This window comes from Mustela erminea, chromosome 10 (assembly GCF_009829155.1).
Source record: "Mustela erminea isolate mMusErm1 chromosome 10, mMusErm1.Pri, whole genome shotgun sequence".
In the NCBI taxonomy this organism is placed as follows: domain Eukaryota; kingdom Metazoa; phylum Chordata; class Mammalia; order Carnivora; family Mustelidae; genus Mustela; species Mustela erminea.
This window is the reverse complement of record NC_045623.1, coordinates 15,699,442-15,715,025: the sequence shown is the minus strand read 5'-3', so window position 1 is coordinate 15,715,025 and position 15,584 is coordinate 15,699,442. Positions and strand designations below refer to the sequence as shown.

Sequence of the window (15,584 nt, the reverse complement as noted above, 5' to 3'; positions counted from 1 at the left end):
CCTTGGTAACAGACTTGTAGCTGCTGTAGAATCTGTTTACTTCAGATTTATAACAGAAAAGAGACCAAGCTGGTTGGGAACATGATGTTCTAAATGTAATAAGCTGTATTGTAAGTCCAGGGAAAACGCATGCTGGAGGCACTGACCTTATTGCACCCCTTCCCCAGGATTTCCCCGGGGAAAACATTACTCTGGGGGTGGTTTCTGCTCTTATTTGCCAGTTGAAAATAAATTGAGGTTGGCTGAGGCATGACTTTTGTGAGATGGGGTAAAGGATATTTACAAATCATAAAGGTTAGATGGAGAGCACCCACGTTGGGAGGTATCTCATTCGTCTACCTAGTTTGTAATTAGGAGTGGAGAGTTGATGAGATTAGTTTCAAGCCTTGCATTCAGAAGAAGGAACCCCTCCTATTTGAGGAATAGAGGGTTCAGAATTCTGCACATTCTTTTTTGACTCCACAGGGAGGGGATTAGCTGAACACTGGGCATGTTTGGAATGAGAGCACCTTGCCAATTCTTACTGATTTTGGACCAAGCCATTGTAAAAATACAGTCTGTCTTCCTACGACAAGCTCTTTGTCATGTTCTCCTAAACCCTGTAGATCTGTTTAATGGATTGGCTGTACCTGACAGATGGAGTTAGTATTAAAGAGGCAGATTTTCTTCTTCCTTTGCCGTATTTGTTTTATCTCTGAACGAATTGTGTCTAACCCGGTTGTTCCCTGTGTGCCTTCAGTTGCTTTAAGAGCCTGGTGAACTCACTGTGCTTGGGTTTGCTTTTTCGGATCCTGCTTAGATTGTCTTCGATGAGTACTTCTCGTGGAGTGAAAGGAACAGAAGAAATCAGTCACCTAGGGAGCTTTTCAAAACATTCATTTCAGGACCCTAACCTAGATCTCCTTATTCAGAATAGGTAAGAGTTGAGGGATAGGAGCAAGTGGAGAATAGGATAGTATATGCTTTTTGAAACCACTTAAACTTGAAAGATCCCATATTTAGAACCAGTCTTTTATATTATCTAGCAAGACTGGCCAAAATTGTTATGAAATCTGATACTGGGATGGTAATGTAGCTCCCACCTACCTTGAATGACTTTGGCACTGAGGAAAAATCTTGTGCCCCATGTGAGAGGTCCTGAAAATAGCCTAAGGTTACTCTTCTTTTCCAAAATATTCAGCATAGACTGTGACCAGAAATCATTCAGCTCAATCAGCTCAGGGTTGAGCATCTACTGTTATATCTGAGGACCTGTGCTGGGCACTTGGGATTCAACAGTGAACAAGACAAATATCCATATCCTCTGGAGTTTACATTCTTGAGAGGTTATTATTCGGGTCACATAAGTCAAGTGTAGTGGTTCTTAACCATCTGGGGTTTGGAGCCCTATCAGAACTGTGTTTATCTTCCAGAAAAATAAACACACATTTTAGTGTAAATATTATGTGTATATATGAGACAATTCACATATAAGGGGAGTTGGCAACCTGGTGCCCATCCATAAACCCAGGCTAAAAACCTAGAATGCTTGTCTAGAATTGAGAACCTGGTGGTTAGGATCAGGCCAGGCCATGAGTTGGATATTTGGGATTGTTCTGTCCTAGCCACATTGGGTTGTAGTTTCTTCTTATGCATAGCCAAGGCCATTTGTAAAGAACTTGAGGGTGCCTCTAAAAAAGCAAGTGCAAGGAATTTCTAAGCCTCCACTACACCAATAGCATTTCTTGAGTCTGCGCTCTTTGAATGATTTTGACACTGTTCCCATTCCCACCTCTTGATTTCTGGTTGACTGAGCCTCTTGGACTCAGTGGATTAAAAGTTGGGTCAGAAGATGAGAATTTTCTTAACATGATAATTTATATTATCAATTCCTAGACTAAGAGTGTAGTAAAATTGTAAAGATCATGAGAGGACGTTTTAGCGAAATTCTGGCTTCAGCATACAGCCTCACAGAAGGAGCTGATTGATGAGGGGCTGAGGAAATAGCCAAGGAGCAAAAAGACTGGAGAGAGATGAGAGGAAACAAGGTAGGGTGGAACCCAGAAAGGTGTTTGAGCTGGCAAGCCAGGTAGCCTTAAGCCAAAGGGAGTAGGTTTGAGACCCACGCCAAAAAAAAAAAAAAAGGAAAAAGAAGATTCTTTTTTACTCCATAAGGGTCTGCCACTATTCCTTTATTACCAAACAGAACTCAGGATAAAAAGGGGAGAGCAGACCAAGCTTTGCTTTATGTATACCAATATTAATATGTCTCTGTCCTTGGGAGACTGGGTGTTTGACTTGAATGAATGGCTAAACCCTGCCTTAGAGTTAGTACCATGTATAACATATACTGCAGAAGTATGAATGAAATTTCATTTGGGACACTGGGAAAAGAATTTTGTAGAAAGGACACAGCCAAAATAGAGGTTGGAGCACAGTGAGCACCCAGAGCCCTGTGCCAGTTCTACCTTGACCTCCCTGGAATCTGATCATTAGCATAACTACAGATCAAGACCTCTTGAAGGGTGATCTTTACAGGGAATTCTTGTTTCTCTTTCCAGAGATCTAAGGGGAACTTTCCAGACCCACACTGAGAAAGTGCTGTATTCAAGGCCTTCTAAGCCAAACTGCTGTACATTCAGAGCCCATTAAAGAACAGACCCCACAGTCCCCCGCCAAAGGAGACTGGAGGCTCTAGATGATTCAGTTGTAACTGCTCCAGTTTGTCCAGCATATGGAAAAGCTGATCTGCTATGAAACCTTCCAACCTGCTGTTAATATATGGATGTCTCGATGTTTGCTCAATGATCCATTAAAAACCAAATCTCCCTAATCTAGGGGAATAGAATCATACCACCAATTTATTTTCTATTTTTAAAAAAGCCCTTTGAATGATCAGAGGAATTTCAGACCTCACTTCTGGGACTGTTTAAGGTTCTATTCAGCATGTAAGCTATATAGTTAAAACCTGCTACTCAGTTTTTGGAAAAATTATCCTAAACCATATAGCCAGAATGTTTTCTTCATTCATTAAATGAGTAGTTTAAATACCTACCATAGATATGAAATCAAAATTCAATAATCATATTGCTTAAATCCAGAACACTTCAATAAAATTAATAACCATATAAGAACTATTTTTTAGGGCGCCTGGGTGGCTCAGTGGGTTAAGCCGCTGCCTTCGGCTCAGGTCATGATCTCAGGGTCCTGGGATCGAGTCCCACATCGGGCTCTCTGCTCAGCAGGGAGCCTGCTTCCTCCTCTCTCTCTGCCTGCCTCTCTGCCTACTTGTGATCTCTGTCTGTCAAATAAATAAATAAAATCTTTAAAAAAAAAAACACTATTTTTTAGTTGTAAAGTCAGAGAACTTGTTTTGTATTGGAAAAATCTGAAAGATTTACAGAAAGATCTATAAATATGCCAGATCTTTCAGACACATAAGAAGATGCAAGGTGACTTGGAGTAGATTTTTTGAATACCACACCACAGGTGAGAAAGGGACCTGGTGGAGTTCTCAGTTTAAGGACATATACTCTAATTGTGCTGTGTGTGAGAGGTAAAACGCCCACGTTCCCATTGTGCACAACATAAATAAGTTGCCTTAAAAAACACATTTAAAATGTATTTTCTGTTGCATGTTTTAAAGTATGGTCTTTTTTTCTTTTTTTAAGAGTTTATTTATTTATTTGACAGAGAGAGACAGATCACAAGTAGGCAGAGCAGCAGGCAGAGAAGGAGAAGCAGGCACCCTGCAGAGCAGAGAGCCCGATGTGGGGCTCGATCCCAGGACCCTGAGATCAAGACCTGAGCTGAAGGCAGAGGCTTAACCCACTGGGCCACCCTGGCGCCCCTCAAGTATGGTCATTTCTTATGAAAATAGCAGGTTTCCCGGATGATGAAAAAAAAAATCATTGGTTGGCTTTAACCATACCAAATTTGAAAATCTCCTTGTATAATAAATACAGATGAAATTTCTACATTGCTCTTGATGCCTATAAGACATTTTGGGGTCATTTCTCTCATCCTAGTGGTCAGGGTTAGATTGCCTGTGCATTCTCCTCCTCCCCATTCTGCCACCAGAAGACAGTGGACATACATGCCAGCACAGAACTTTTTGCTTCCACAATGTTTGGTCTCTTACTCTGTCCTCACCCTTTCCAGCCCAAGGAACCATACTCCTCAAGGCAATTCGTTGGCAACTTTAATATATTTCTTTGCATCATTGTACTTCTCCCAAAATCAATGTAGACTTTGGAACAGAAAGAATTTTTTTCCATCCCTAGATTCACAAGTGCTCATCTGGAAGCTCAGAGAGCTTCTGTGCAATAGTAGACTATTCTGTAACTGACTTCTTGAAAATACAGGGGAAAGCTGCTATTCCAGCCTATTCCAAAAGAAGGATAATAGTACTGGACCTGTAGGGATTTTTGTCTCCCTTGCTTTTTCCTTTTTTTTAAAAAATCTCAGCATTGTTAGCAAATTTGCCTTCAGCAAGTCACTTAATCCCCACCCCTTTTCTTTTTTTTCATCTGTGAAGAGTAAATCCTGCACTCAAAGATTCTAAAATATTTTGAAAATACAGATCCTCTGTAAGGAATCCTCTATAAAGAAGTCATATCTGTGGGCCACTGATGTTGAAGCAGAGTGCTTAAACTAGAACGTCATTGAAATCTAGGCATTCAGGTGATGCCAGAGTGGCTTAGTTGGTTAAGCCTCTGCCTTTGGCTCAGGTCATGATCCCAGGTCCTTTCTCAGCAGGAAACCTGCCACTCTCCCTACTCATGCTTTCTATCTTCTGTCTCTCTGCAAATAAATAAAATAAAAATATTTTTAAAAAGAACACAGGCATTCACAGGACCTTTGTTTTTACAATACTGGTTTAAATGTGGATTTCAAATTTGTGATCAGCAGTAAGTAAAAGTCCTGATGTGATGCTTACAGGTGGTTTTACTTGTTCTTTGTATGCCAACATTTGAACAAAAATGGTTTGAAAAATACTGAGATCAGTGATGTTCTGGCATTGTTACTTACTGATAAAACGTGCTGAGTAACTCCTCCTATAGCAGATTTGATTTTGACTTTTAGTTTGCGATACAACATAAAGCAAGAGTTTATCCTTGTGCGTCTATCCACTTTACTCATTAGAAAATGACCGTTAAGAAAGTCATGGGTCAGGAAAGCTCCACTTTTGTATTCTGGCCTGGGAAATAGAGTGAGGGGATTATCCTGTATTCATTCTGGAGCAAATAGGTAGTTTTGTTTTGGGGTTTTTTTGGTGTGTTTGGAGTTTTTGGTTTGCTTTTTGTTTGCTTTTTGTTTTTTGTTTGTTTGTTTTGAGAGAGAGAGAGACTGAGCGAGTGCATGGGGTGGCGGGGAAAGGAGGGGGGAGAGCAAGAGAATCTTAAGCAGCCTCCACAGCCAGCAGAGAGCCAATGTAGGGTCTGATCCCTGAGGTCACGACCTGAGCCCGAATCTAGTCAGACAGTTAACCAACTGAGCTACCCAGGTATCTGGGTAGTACTTATTTTTAAATAGCCCCAGAGACATTACAGCCAACAATTCTTTTCACCATTTTCTTTCTTACAGGTTTATCTGAGGTCATGATTTCATCCTGAGACTTTTATCAAAAAATGAACGTACACATCTCAAGTTAGAAAGCCAGGAAGAGTTGGCAAACATTACTGCTCTAGAATGAAAAATATAGTTATATTTTTGATGTAACCGTTGGTCACATTCTTGTCCTTGTGTCTCTAGTCTCCTAGAAGTTTAATATTTTCTGTTTTGTTAACAGCTGTGGAAGCTAAAGCCACCTGCAGCTGAATCTTTAAAAAGTGATTTTACCTTGTTTTTTGAAATTGAAACTATGTGTCTACGGAGTGGTTCTGAAAGGTCCTGTTAACCCACCCACATTTGGATACAATACCTGTTACTACATAGTCACTGTTCAGTATTAGGGCTTTAATATCTTTATTTAATGTTGAGTTTTGATGACTTTTTGCTCCCTTGAGCCTATACTTTATGGGAAGCAATGGATAGTAACTAAAAAACTGATAGGGTTTCTGTCTTACTAACCTTGGCTGGGTGTTTGTCTCGAGTTTAGATAGCACATCTAGGTAAACTCAGCTACTGCTTTTATGGAACTGCTTGTAGTTGTTCTGCTGTAAACTGTTTGGCAAGGATTTGCATGTCTTGCACCTCTCAGTGGATATAGCTTTCCTCAAAGTTGCTCTGACTTACAGGTGGCACTCAGTCACTCAAACAAGTATGTGTAGAGGCTTTGAATTTTCAGATGTAGTTGGTTTTCACTTTCATGTAAGCTAAACTTCCAGATCAAGGAAGGAAGAATTGTTTTTATACATCTCCAATCTTGCTCCTTCTTGGCAGGCTAAGAAATTATACAGATGGCATTTACTCAGTCTGTGTGGCCACCTTCCAAAATGTCAGAAACTCCATCTTCCTTCTAGATCTGTCCATTGATAGATTGCTTGCATTTGTTATTAACTTTTCTTTGCATAAAAATTCATTTGATGTGTACAGCTTTACCTATTTATAAGCATTTGACAAATTTTCATCTTAAAGAATACCCCAGCATACCATGCAGTGAGGTTTGCCAGTTTAATTTCTTTGAGCTCTATTTAAAGTCAAGGTTGACTTTAGGTTAATGACTTTTTATTAAAAACATATAAGGTGAATAGTAGTAACCTGCAGTCCTTCCCAGCATTTAAGAATTACTGATTCTTGGGGCACCTGGGTGGCTCAGTGGGTTAAAGCCTCTGCCTTCAGCTCAGGTCATGATCCCAGGGTCCTGGGATTGATCCCCACATCGGGCTCTCTGCTCAGTGGGGAGCCTGCTTCCTCCTCTCACTCTGCCTGCCTCTCTGCCTAAATGTGATCTCTGTCTGTCAAAAAAAATTCTTTTAAATAAATAAATAAATAAATAAATAAACCTTAATTTAAAAAAAAAGAAGAAGAATTACTGATTCTTATACTCTGAACCAATTCAAAGTGATTTCCTAAGTGGAAAAAACAAACAAAAAAACCAAGGTGCAGAATATTTTAGCGTTTTGCCTTTTGGGTAAGAAAAGGAAAATAAGAGTATAAATATATACTTTTTTTCAATCTCCAGAAATGAACATAAACCAGAAACCAATGAAAATGGTGATGGGGGAGGGGGGTGGAGTTGGAAATGGCAGAGAGACATCTCTGACTATACCTTTAAAACTTTGAGATGTGTGTTTCATAAAATATCAAAAAATTAAAGAGAAAAAAGGAAACCTTATAATTGCTTGTTAATAGAAACAAATGAATAACTACATATCAAATTGATTATATAATCACCTAGGAAATCATACTTGAATCATCCTTTGAGGTATTTTCTAAAGACAAAAAGAACTTCAGTGAAATATTGATACTTTACTGTGTAGCATGTTGTTAGTAATATTACTCTTAAGATTTTGAAATTGTTTTAGATGTATTACAGAATAAAACAAGTAAGTGTATGATTGCTGTTAGAGACCAAGACTGTCATCATAAGAGGAAAGAAATACAAATAGGAAAATTAAAAGTTTTAAAAAGACAATGTTAAATTTGAAATGGAAATATCAATATAAACTCATGAGTAAACAAAAAGATTTCTCTGTCCCATAAAAGAACTTACTAGCACTGACACCTCTAATAACAACTAGCTCAATTTATATACTCAGAAACTAGTTTCAATATAACATTCCTCACTGAAAGAAATATGGGCTTCTTGGAGAAATGGATGATTCCAGGTCTGAAGCAGAGAAAGAACAAGGTGAATCTAGTGTATCTTATGCCAGAAAGGAAGGAAGCGCTTAAACAGAAGAGTCAGCTTGAAGTAGACTCCCACTGGCCCAGTTTGGGACAACTGGAGCATTGAGTGTACTCATTGTATAATTTAGTGTAACAGATTGGATAAATAAAAATATGAATGACAAGTAAAGAAAAAAGTAAAAGAAGGAGAAGAAAAACTTTTCTTTACAAAAGTAATGCCAGTTAATGTATGTGCAAAGAATGATAGGGAAAAAACCATGATTCTGTAACAACCCCCCCCCCCCCAATATAATTGGTTCAGGCAAGGATTATGAACAGATGGTAAAGTCACTAGGGAACAGGATATTCACAGGCTGAAAAATAACACCCCACAATTTAACCTTTACTTGCAAAGGAGAAAATATACCTTTCAGAGACTGATGGTCTCACTTTAACCCAGGGTTCAGCTTGGTGTCACTGATCATGGCACAACCTGATGTTATGTGCTGCCTGATACGATGCAAAGTATACAATGTTAGCTATGAAATATTCTTGCCAAAATTTTAATCTCTTCCAAGTCAAACTTCAAAACTGAACTTCCAATTTACAGGAAAGAACTAATCTGAAAAATTCAGAATAAGGGAGATTCCATAAGGCAACTGGCCTGTACTCTTCCAGGAAAAAAATACTGCAGAGGGGAATAAAATAAAAGCAGGAGAGCTGTTCTAGATTACCAGATACTAAAGGAACCTAACAGCCAAATGCATTTAGTGAACCTTGATTCCATCCTGGCTGGAAGAGTTGGGGAGGCATTTGGGTCTATAACTATGAAAGATTCTTTTTTCTTTAATTGCTCAAGTGTGAATAACACAGTGTTATATTAATTTCAGGTGTACAGTGATATAACAGTTCTATACATTACTCAGTGCTCATCAAGTGAAGTCTTCATCTTCTTTATTTCCCTGTTCTCCTCCCATCCACTTCTCTTGTCCACCACCAGTTTGTTCTCTGTACTTAAGAGTGTGTTTTTTGTCTCTCTTTTTTTTTTTAAGATTTTATTTATTTATTTGAAAGACAGAGATCACAAGTAGGCAGAGAAGCAGCCAGAGAGGAGGAAGCAGGCTCCCTGCCGAGCAGAGAGCCCGATGCAGGGCTCGATTCCAGGACCCTGGGATCATGACCTGAGCCGAAGGCAGAGGCTTTAACCCACTGAGCCACCCAGGTGCCCCTGTCTCTTTTTTCTTGTTTGCTTTTAAAAATTCCACTTACGAGTGAAATTGTATGGTATTTGTCTTTCTCTGACTCGTTTCACTTAGCATAATACCCTGTGGTTGCTGCAGATGGCAAGGTGTCGTTCTTTGTTATGACCATGTAATAGTCCCTTGTGCACATACCATATCTTCATGAAAGGTATTCTTGAGATAATTGGAGAAGTTTGACCACAGCCTGGATGATATAGGCTTGTTAATATTCTTAAAAGTATGAGAATGTTACTGTGGTTCTGTAAGAGAATATCCTTATTCTTAGAAGATTCATTCTGAAGAATTGATTGGTGAGTTTTCAGGTTTGCAATCTTTTTTGGCAGGATCACTTGAAAGGATGCATGTGTATATATACAGAGGTAGAAACTTGTGGAAATGGGAGGATTCAGTGTAGAGGGAGGGTATACAGGTGTTTATTATACTATTCTTTTGAAGTGTTTACATGTAGAAAATGAGAATAAAGTTGGGAAAATGGGACAGTGGGGTTGGAGAGTGAGTTGAAAGGGAACTTACATGTATCACTGAAGTCATGGATATGTTCCAGGAATCTAGATTTCTTCAGTCACCTCTACAAAAAAAATAAAATAAAATAGAAATAAAAATATATATACACACACACAATTTATATTTATACTTAATGTATATATTAAAAATACATGTGTTGTATCCTACTCATTGTACGAGTAGGATACAACATAACGAGTAGGATACAACATAGGAGCTAATAGAAATCCATGAGGTACATTGTCTCATAAGAAGGGTGGGGGGTGGGGGAGTAGTTGATAAGGGTAAGACTGCTCTTTGGCAGAGGTTTTCAAGCTTTATGTTCCTTCCTCACCGGTTAAGTGACTCGGCAGTGTGAGCCCTGGTGTTGCCTCACCCCTTCCTCCCACCAGCATTGATGAAAGATCAAGTTAAGTCCCATTTTTGAAAACACTGTTTCTTCCAGAAGTGTATTCTGGCAGTGTGTGTGTGTACACGTGCATGTGCATGTGCATATTATATCCTGTTACCCTTGAGACAGAGATAGGTGGAGTGGTGGAGGGAGATATGTGCTGTGATTAGTCATCTTGCCGTCACCCTCCCCCGCCCCCCACCCAGCTCGGGCCCCATCTGGGGAAACTGAGAACTTAAGAAACTTGAGACAGGGAAGGAGGACAGGGAGCAGCCAAAACCTGCTGAGTCTCAGAAGACTGGTTTCTGCACTAGGGAGTGGAAGAAGTGACTGAAGGAGGCTGTGGATTCAACTCAGTGGCCTGAGATTGAGTCCCTTGAGATAAATTATTTTCTGGTGGTGTACCTAGGAGCAGCATGTTGGGAAGAGGATACCCTTCTTCTTTGGGAAATTTCTTTTACCTAATTGAGGGTGTGATAGATGTGCAGACTTACATAGTTCTTGTACCAAAGTATTGGTGTTTATTGATAACTATTTCTTTGGATTCATCCGAAATGGAATCAGACTGATCAGTGGTAAGTATCAAGGCAAGATCTTGCACCTGTTTTGTTTAGGCTGATAGCCATACCCTCTTCCTTCCCTTTGAAAAGAGAGCAGATGAGAGTAGATTCTATAGAAGAAGGAATCTATTAGCCAGAAGATGTGTGGAAGAGGGATTAGAAAAGATGTAGGAATCCTGGAAGGTGTTACAACACCTTAGTAATTGACCTTATTAAAATTTCTACCTTCTGATAGTCATCTTTTTGCTCAGTTGCTAAGTATTAGCTGAGAAATATGCAGAAAATTCTGCACATACAGTATGCTGGAGGAGACAGTGGGACAGATCATGTAAATTTGGGAATGCCTCAGAAGATCAGTCGTGTACCAGAAGGGGGGATACTGGCCCTTCACATACTCCCCAGCAGAAAGATAGACCAGTCCCTCTACTCACTTCTAAGCTGTGCTTTCTTAATGGTTTGTTTTCCTAATGATTGCTATTTACCTTTGAGTCTATCCTTCACCCTTAGGAGGAAACCTTTCTGAGGAAATTAAAAGCTGCTAGATAGCATGTGATATCACAAGATTCTTAAGATGTCTGGCCTAACCTCTGAATTTTGGAGCCCTAAGCTGAACAATATCCAGATAAGACTGTTAGACTGCAATATCTAGGCTCTTCCTCAAGAAGCAGTAAAATTCTATGATGGCCATTTGTGTTACGGTTACCCTCTCAGTAGACGAAATCTATGGACTGTAAGGGCCCTTATTTCCTTTCATAGATCTTCCCTGGGATAGCGCTGCGTACTTAGTCGGTGCCTCCCAAATGTGTTAACTAAAAGAATGTAACACTCCATGAGTATTATCCTGATCATCATCCCTTGGCTATACATAGTGCAATTCTGATGGCTTTCAGTTCTTGGGGATTCAGGAGCTAGACAGCAAGATTGGGTGGGACCTGGGAAGGAAGTGTGGCTAAGCTATTATTTAACATCTGGGTAGGTAGAACATGTGTTTGTGGAAGTAAACTTTTCAGCTTCTGATGGTAAAAACCAGTTGGGATAAATCGAATGAATAGTATTAAACAGTTTGTCTTCCCTGGAGGCTGATAACTGTTTTGGGTTGCCTGTGATCCCTTTTTCTTCATAAATTATAAACAGCAGTTCTTTCAGCTCACTTGTCACCACACTTACCCACCAGGTGGTGGGTGCACCAGATCCCAGATTCTTTGGAAAGCTTCTTTTCATCCTTTTCATTGTCACATGGAAGAGAGTCAACCATTGTACCCACTGAGCCCTTCGAATGGGTGCTTTAAAATAGCACATTGAATTGGCCTGATACTTAATTGAGTTTTTAAGGCACGCCAAATAGACTTCTGTATTTGGATGTGCTATTTGGAGAATGGGTCAATCTGACCTTCTAACTTTTTTCAGTTGTAATATTAGTTCAAGAATGAAACACTGGCATGCTTGGTGTGGATAAGTCTGTTTATGGGATGGTGAGTATTCAAACACAAAATAGTTCTTTAACATAGGACTTTTTGATTTTCAGATACTTTTTGAAGTTCCAGCTACCTTATCTCTTTTTCCCTCTCCCTTTCCCATTCCACATCCTATTTAGAACTAGCCTTCCTTAAAGATAACAGCTTTGAAGAAGCACTGAGGTACACCAGTGGAGACTTAATTATGATGGGAAGAAATGATGATAATAGGAAGTAATGTAAACAGAACAGCTTTGCAGCCATCTTCAGATTTTGTTTTTACCTAAATGATCATATTTTTGTAAGTGGGGTGAAGCCATCCCAACTTAGAGGGCTGTTGCTGAGATCTGGTTTCACTAGAGGGAAAAACAGGTAATATTCAAACCCTGCTCTTGACTGCAGTGTCTTTGTTTACAATGTGAAGGTGAACAGCTCCAGGCCATATTTCAAAAGAAAAACAGAGCTGCAGGCTGTCAGGCGGCCCTGGAGCAAGCAGGCCTGGTGGGCACTGGCAGAGCATAAGTTGTGATCTGGGTTCTCCTCAGCACGCAGTTGGGGCGGGGGGGGGGGGGGGGGGGGGGGGGGGAAGGACACGGTGATCAGGCATCTTCGTATAGCTGGACCACCTTATCTGTAAGCAATGAAAATATCAGAGAGCTCCAAGAATAGACAGCCACCCATCCATGCCATGGCTTGAATGAACAGTCTGCCCACTTCAAATATGGACATATTCATTATTTGAGAGATGGGGCACTGCACTGATCACTAAGCTGCTTGCAACACAGCCTAATATTTTTAGATGGGAAAGATTTTGCTAAGCTGTAGACTACTGATGAGCTTTGTTAATACAAGGTAGGATTACGACTATTAAATCAGTTCTTAGGTTGCTGCAGAAACATTTCTATCTTGCCACAGCCACCTCTCTCTCCCGCTCTCTCCTTTTTTTTTTTATTTAAGAAACTGCGAATGTTACTGCATTTCCCTCCCCCACCCCCGCCACCACCAGGTAGGTGGTGTCTGGGAATGTGCCCAGAGCCTTTTGAAAAAAGATGAACAGGGGAGGGAATCATAACAGCCAAAAGAAAAGAGTAGCTTCCGACTAGACTGCCTATGCCAGGAACAAGGAGGCTGATGGAGGAAGGGCTGCCTCTGCAGGTTGTTAAAAAGCATTGATGGTCTCTTGACTGTATTTTTTCTCCCACCAAAAGAACTGCATGTTGGTTTTGAAAGTCATTACCTTGGTCCTGGATAAATCTCTTCAGTAAAACTGGCTTTGCTGACTGCAGAAGTCATGTGAACATGCAGTGGGAAATCCGCTCTTGAAGGGCACATGCTGACCTGTGGCCACTTCAACGAGTGGGTTTGTTGTTTTGTTTTTAGATTTATTTATTTGAGAGAAAGAGTGCATGTGGTGGGAGGGGCAGAGGGAGAGAGAAACTTAAGCAGACTCCATGCTGAGCATGGACCCAGGGCTCTATCTCATGACCCTGAGATCACAACCTGAGCCAAAAGCAAGAGTTGGTTGCTTAACCAAATGTGCCACACAGGTGCTCCCAAAGAGTGGGGTGGGTTGGTTGGTTGGTTGGTTGTTTTGAAAGGCACTGTGCTTTTGGCATTTAAATTATTTAAGTTTTAGCAACTAAACTAAAAAAGCTGCTTAGGATGTATAAAGATACTTGTTAATCAAGTTCTGGTGTCGTGTATGTTGTTTAGACTGAATGCTTTTTATTTACTGAGTTCTTTTTCTGTGTTGCACTTTTACGCCTGATTCTTATACTGCCGCTGTAACAAACAAGCAGTTTACTGTTCTGGCTTCAGAGTGGCTATAACCATGTTGCTAGCATTATGGGGAGAAGATTTTAATCTGTAATAGCTTTTATATTTCCCGAGTTATCTGCTAAAGACTTAGCTTAATGAATTCTCCATGGGAACCTTTTCAGATTTAGTCAGATTGTGAGGAGAATCTCAATTCATAGTCTCAAACTGTTCTGTTTTGCAGGAGGCTGAAGTTTATTTTGTATTTTAAAGGGTTTATCAGCATTCAGGAGGAAGGTTTAAACCATTTAATAGAAGAAAATGTTTTCATACATTTTAGAAGCATCCATTAAATTTCTGAGTTACATTAATTATAAGGTATTTGCCATTTATTAAAGCCCATTTTCCAAGTATCCTTCATACAATTACCTACTTCTGGTGTATTTCATTTAATGAAGTTTTTAATAGAGATTTTACCAAGTCATTTATTTTCTGCTTCAGATTTGTCCTAATTAGTTAGATTTTACTGTGGAGTGCATATATTTTTTTGAATTTCGCATGCTTTATTGTATGCCAGTATTTTATTGGATGTGGAAAGTTCTGGGCATACTGCATGGCTTTGTGAAGTATAACTATCATTGGACTCTGACTTGGCACCCCAGTGCCTATCACCATTTCAAGGCAACTCCATAATTTTCTTCAAACAACAGGACCATTGCTAATTTCAGGATGAGAATGTGCTTCAAGAGAATCCTTTGGGGGAAAAAAAAAAGCAGAAGCACTATGAGATTGTGTATTTTTTTGGTAGAGTTGGGAGGAAGGGTAAAGAGCCTGTCAAGTTTGTAAGAAGAAAGAAGACTTCATGGAATGTAAGAAGAAAGATTTGTGAAATTTGGACAGATGCTTAAAAAAGTTCAGTCTTGAGCTCCCCCCCACCCCAAAATTCTACAACAATTGGAAAGAAGCAGTAATTGGCATTTGGGGAGGAGTCAGCAATAACTTCCGCCCACCCTCACTCTAGTCTGAGAATTGCTGGCTTGTAGGAACTATGTAGTAACATTGGGTTTTAGGGAAGGAAATACATGGCCTTAAAAAATGGAACATTTCCTAGAATTCCTGTTGTAAATTTTCAACTGTTCGTCTTCCTCTTACAGCAGATCCAGTTTGCTGATGACATGCAGGAGTTCACCAAATTCCCCACCAAGACAGGCCGCCGATCTTTGTCTCGCTCCATCTCCCAGTCTTCCACGGACAGCTACAGTTCAGGTAGGTGTGAACTTATGTCCATACTGATCTCCCTTCCCAGTTCCAGAGTCTTAAGCTCGTTCTCTGCCCACTGCACTTTACTTATCTAGAATCTGAAAGTACTTCCCATCTTTGTGCCGAGAGCTGATAATTAGCACTTGGGCAATGGGAATGTCCCCAGTCAGGCTTGTAGCTGGGGAGGCTTTTGTCATCCGGAGATTTCTCTTCCCCTGGCTGTCTCTGCGTGTGGTCTGTGGCCAGTGCCTGCTTGGTAGTGCTGGGCCAGTTCCCATTCCCACGTTTCTCCACCCACATCACAAAGGGAGAAAATCAATTCTATTTTGGCTGATCGAACTGGCCTTGAAAAAGAGGTGTACTTTGGAAGCATAATTTCCAACTCTGTTGTTTAAGATATACCCTGCCACCTGTCTTTTTCTTTCTTGGCTCTAAGACTGCTTGATTGGTAACAAGAAGAGTGAGTATTTTAAAATAAGCTCCTTTTTATTAGCTAGGTTACCCTTTATGTTGAAGTGCCCTCCCCTGTTCACCTCTGGAGTAGGAGAGGTTCAAGTATGATAATGTGGCTCCAGCTCTGTTTCTTTTTAGTCCTCTCCTAATTTGATCCTATATAAGTAGGCTTTTTTTTTTATTCTTTTTTTAA

The 15,584-nt window shown here is 40.1% G+C and overlaps 1 protein-coding gene across 3 annotated transcripts in view; it reads left to right on the top strand.

Annotated features, from left to right (window-relative positions):
- AHCYL1 (adenosylhomocysteinase like 1) overlaps positions 1-15,584 on the top strand; it is a 38,415-nt gene that overhangs the window by 9,317 nt on the left and 13,514 nt on the right. For all 3 annotated transcript variants that reach the window (XM_032303821.1, XM_032303820.1, XM_032303822.1), the window contains exon 2: positions 14,833-14,944. In XM_032303821.1, the coding sequence (XP_032159712.1) occupies positions 14,833-14,944 (112 nt within the window). The remainder of the gene's footprint in view (positions 1-14,832; positions 14,945-15,584) is intronic.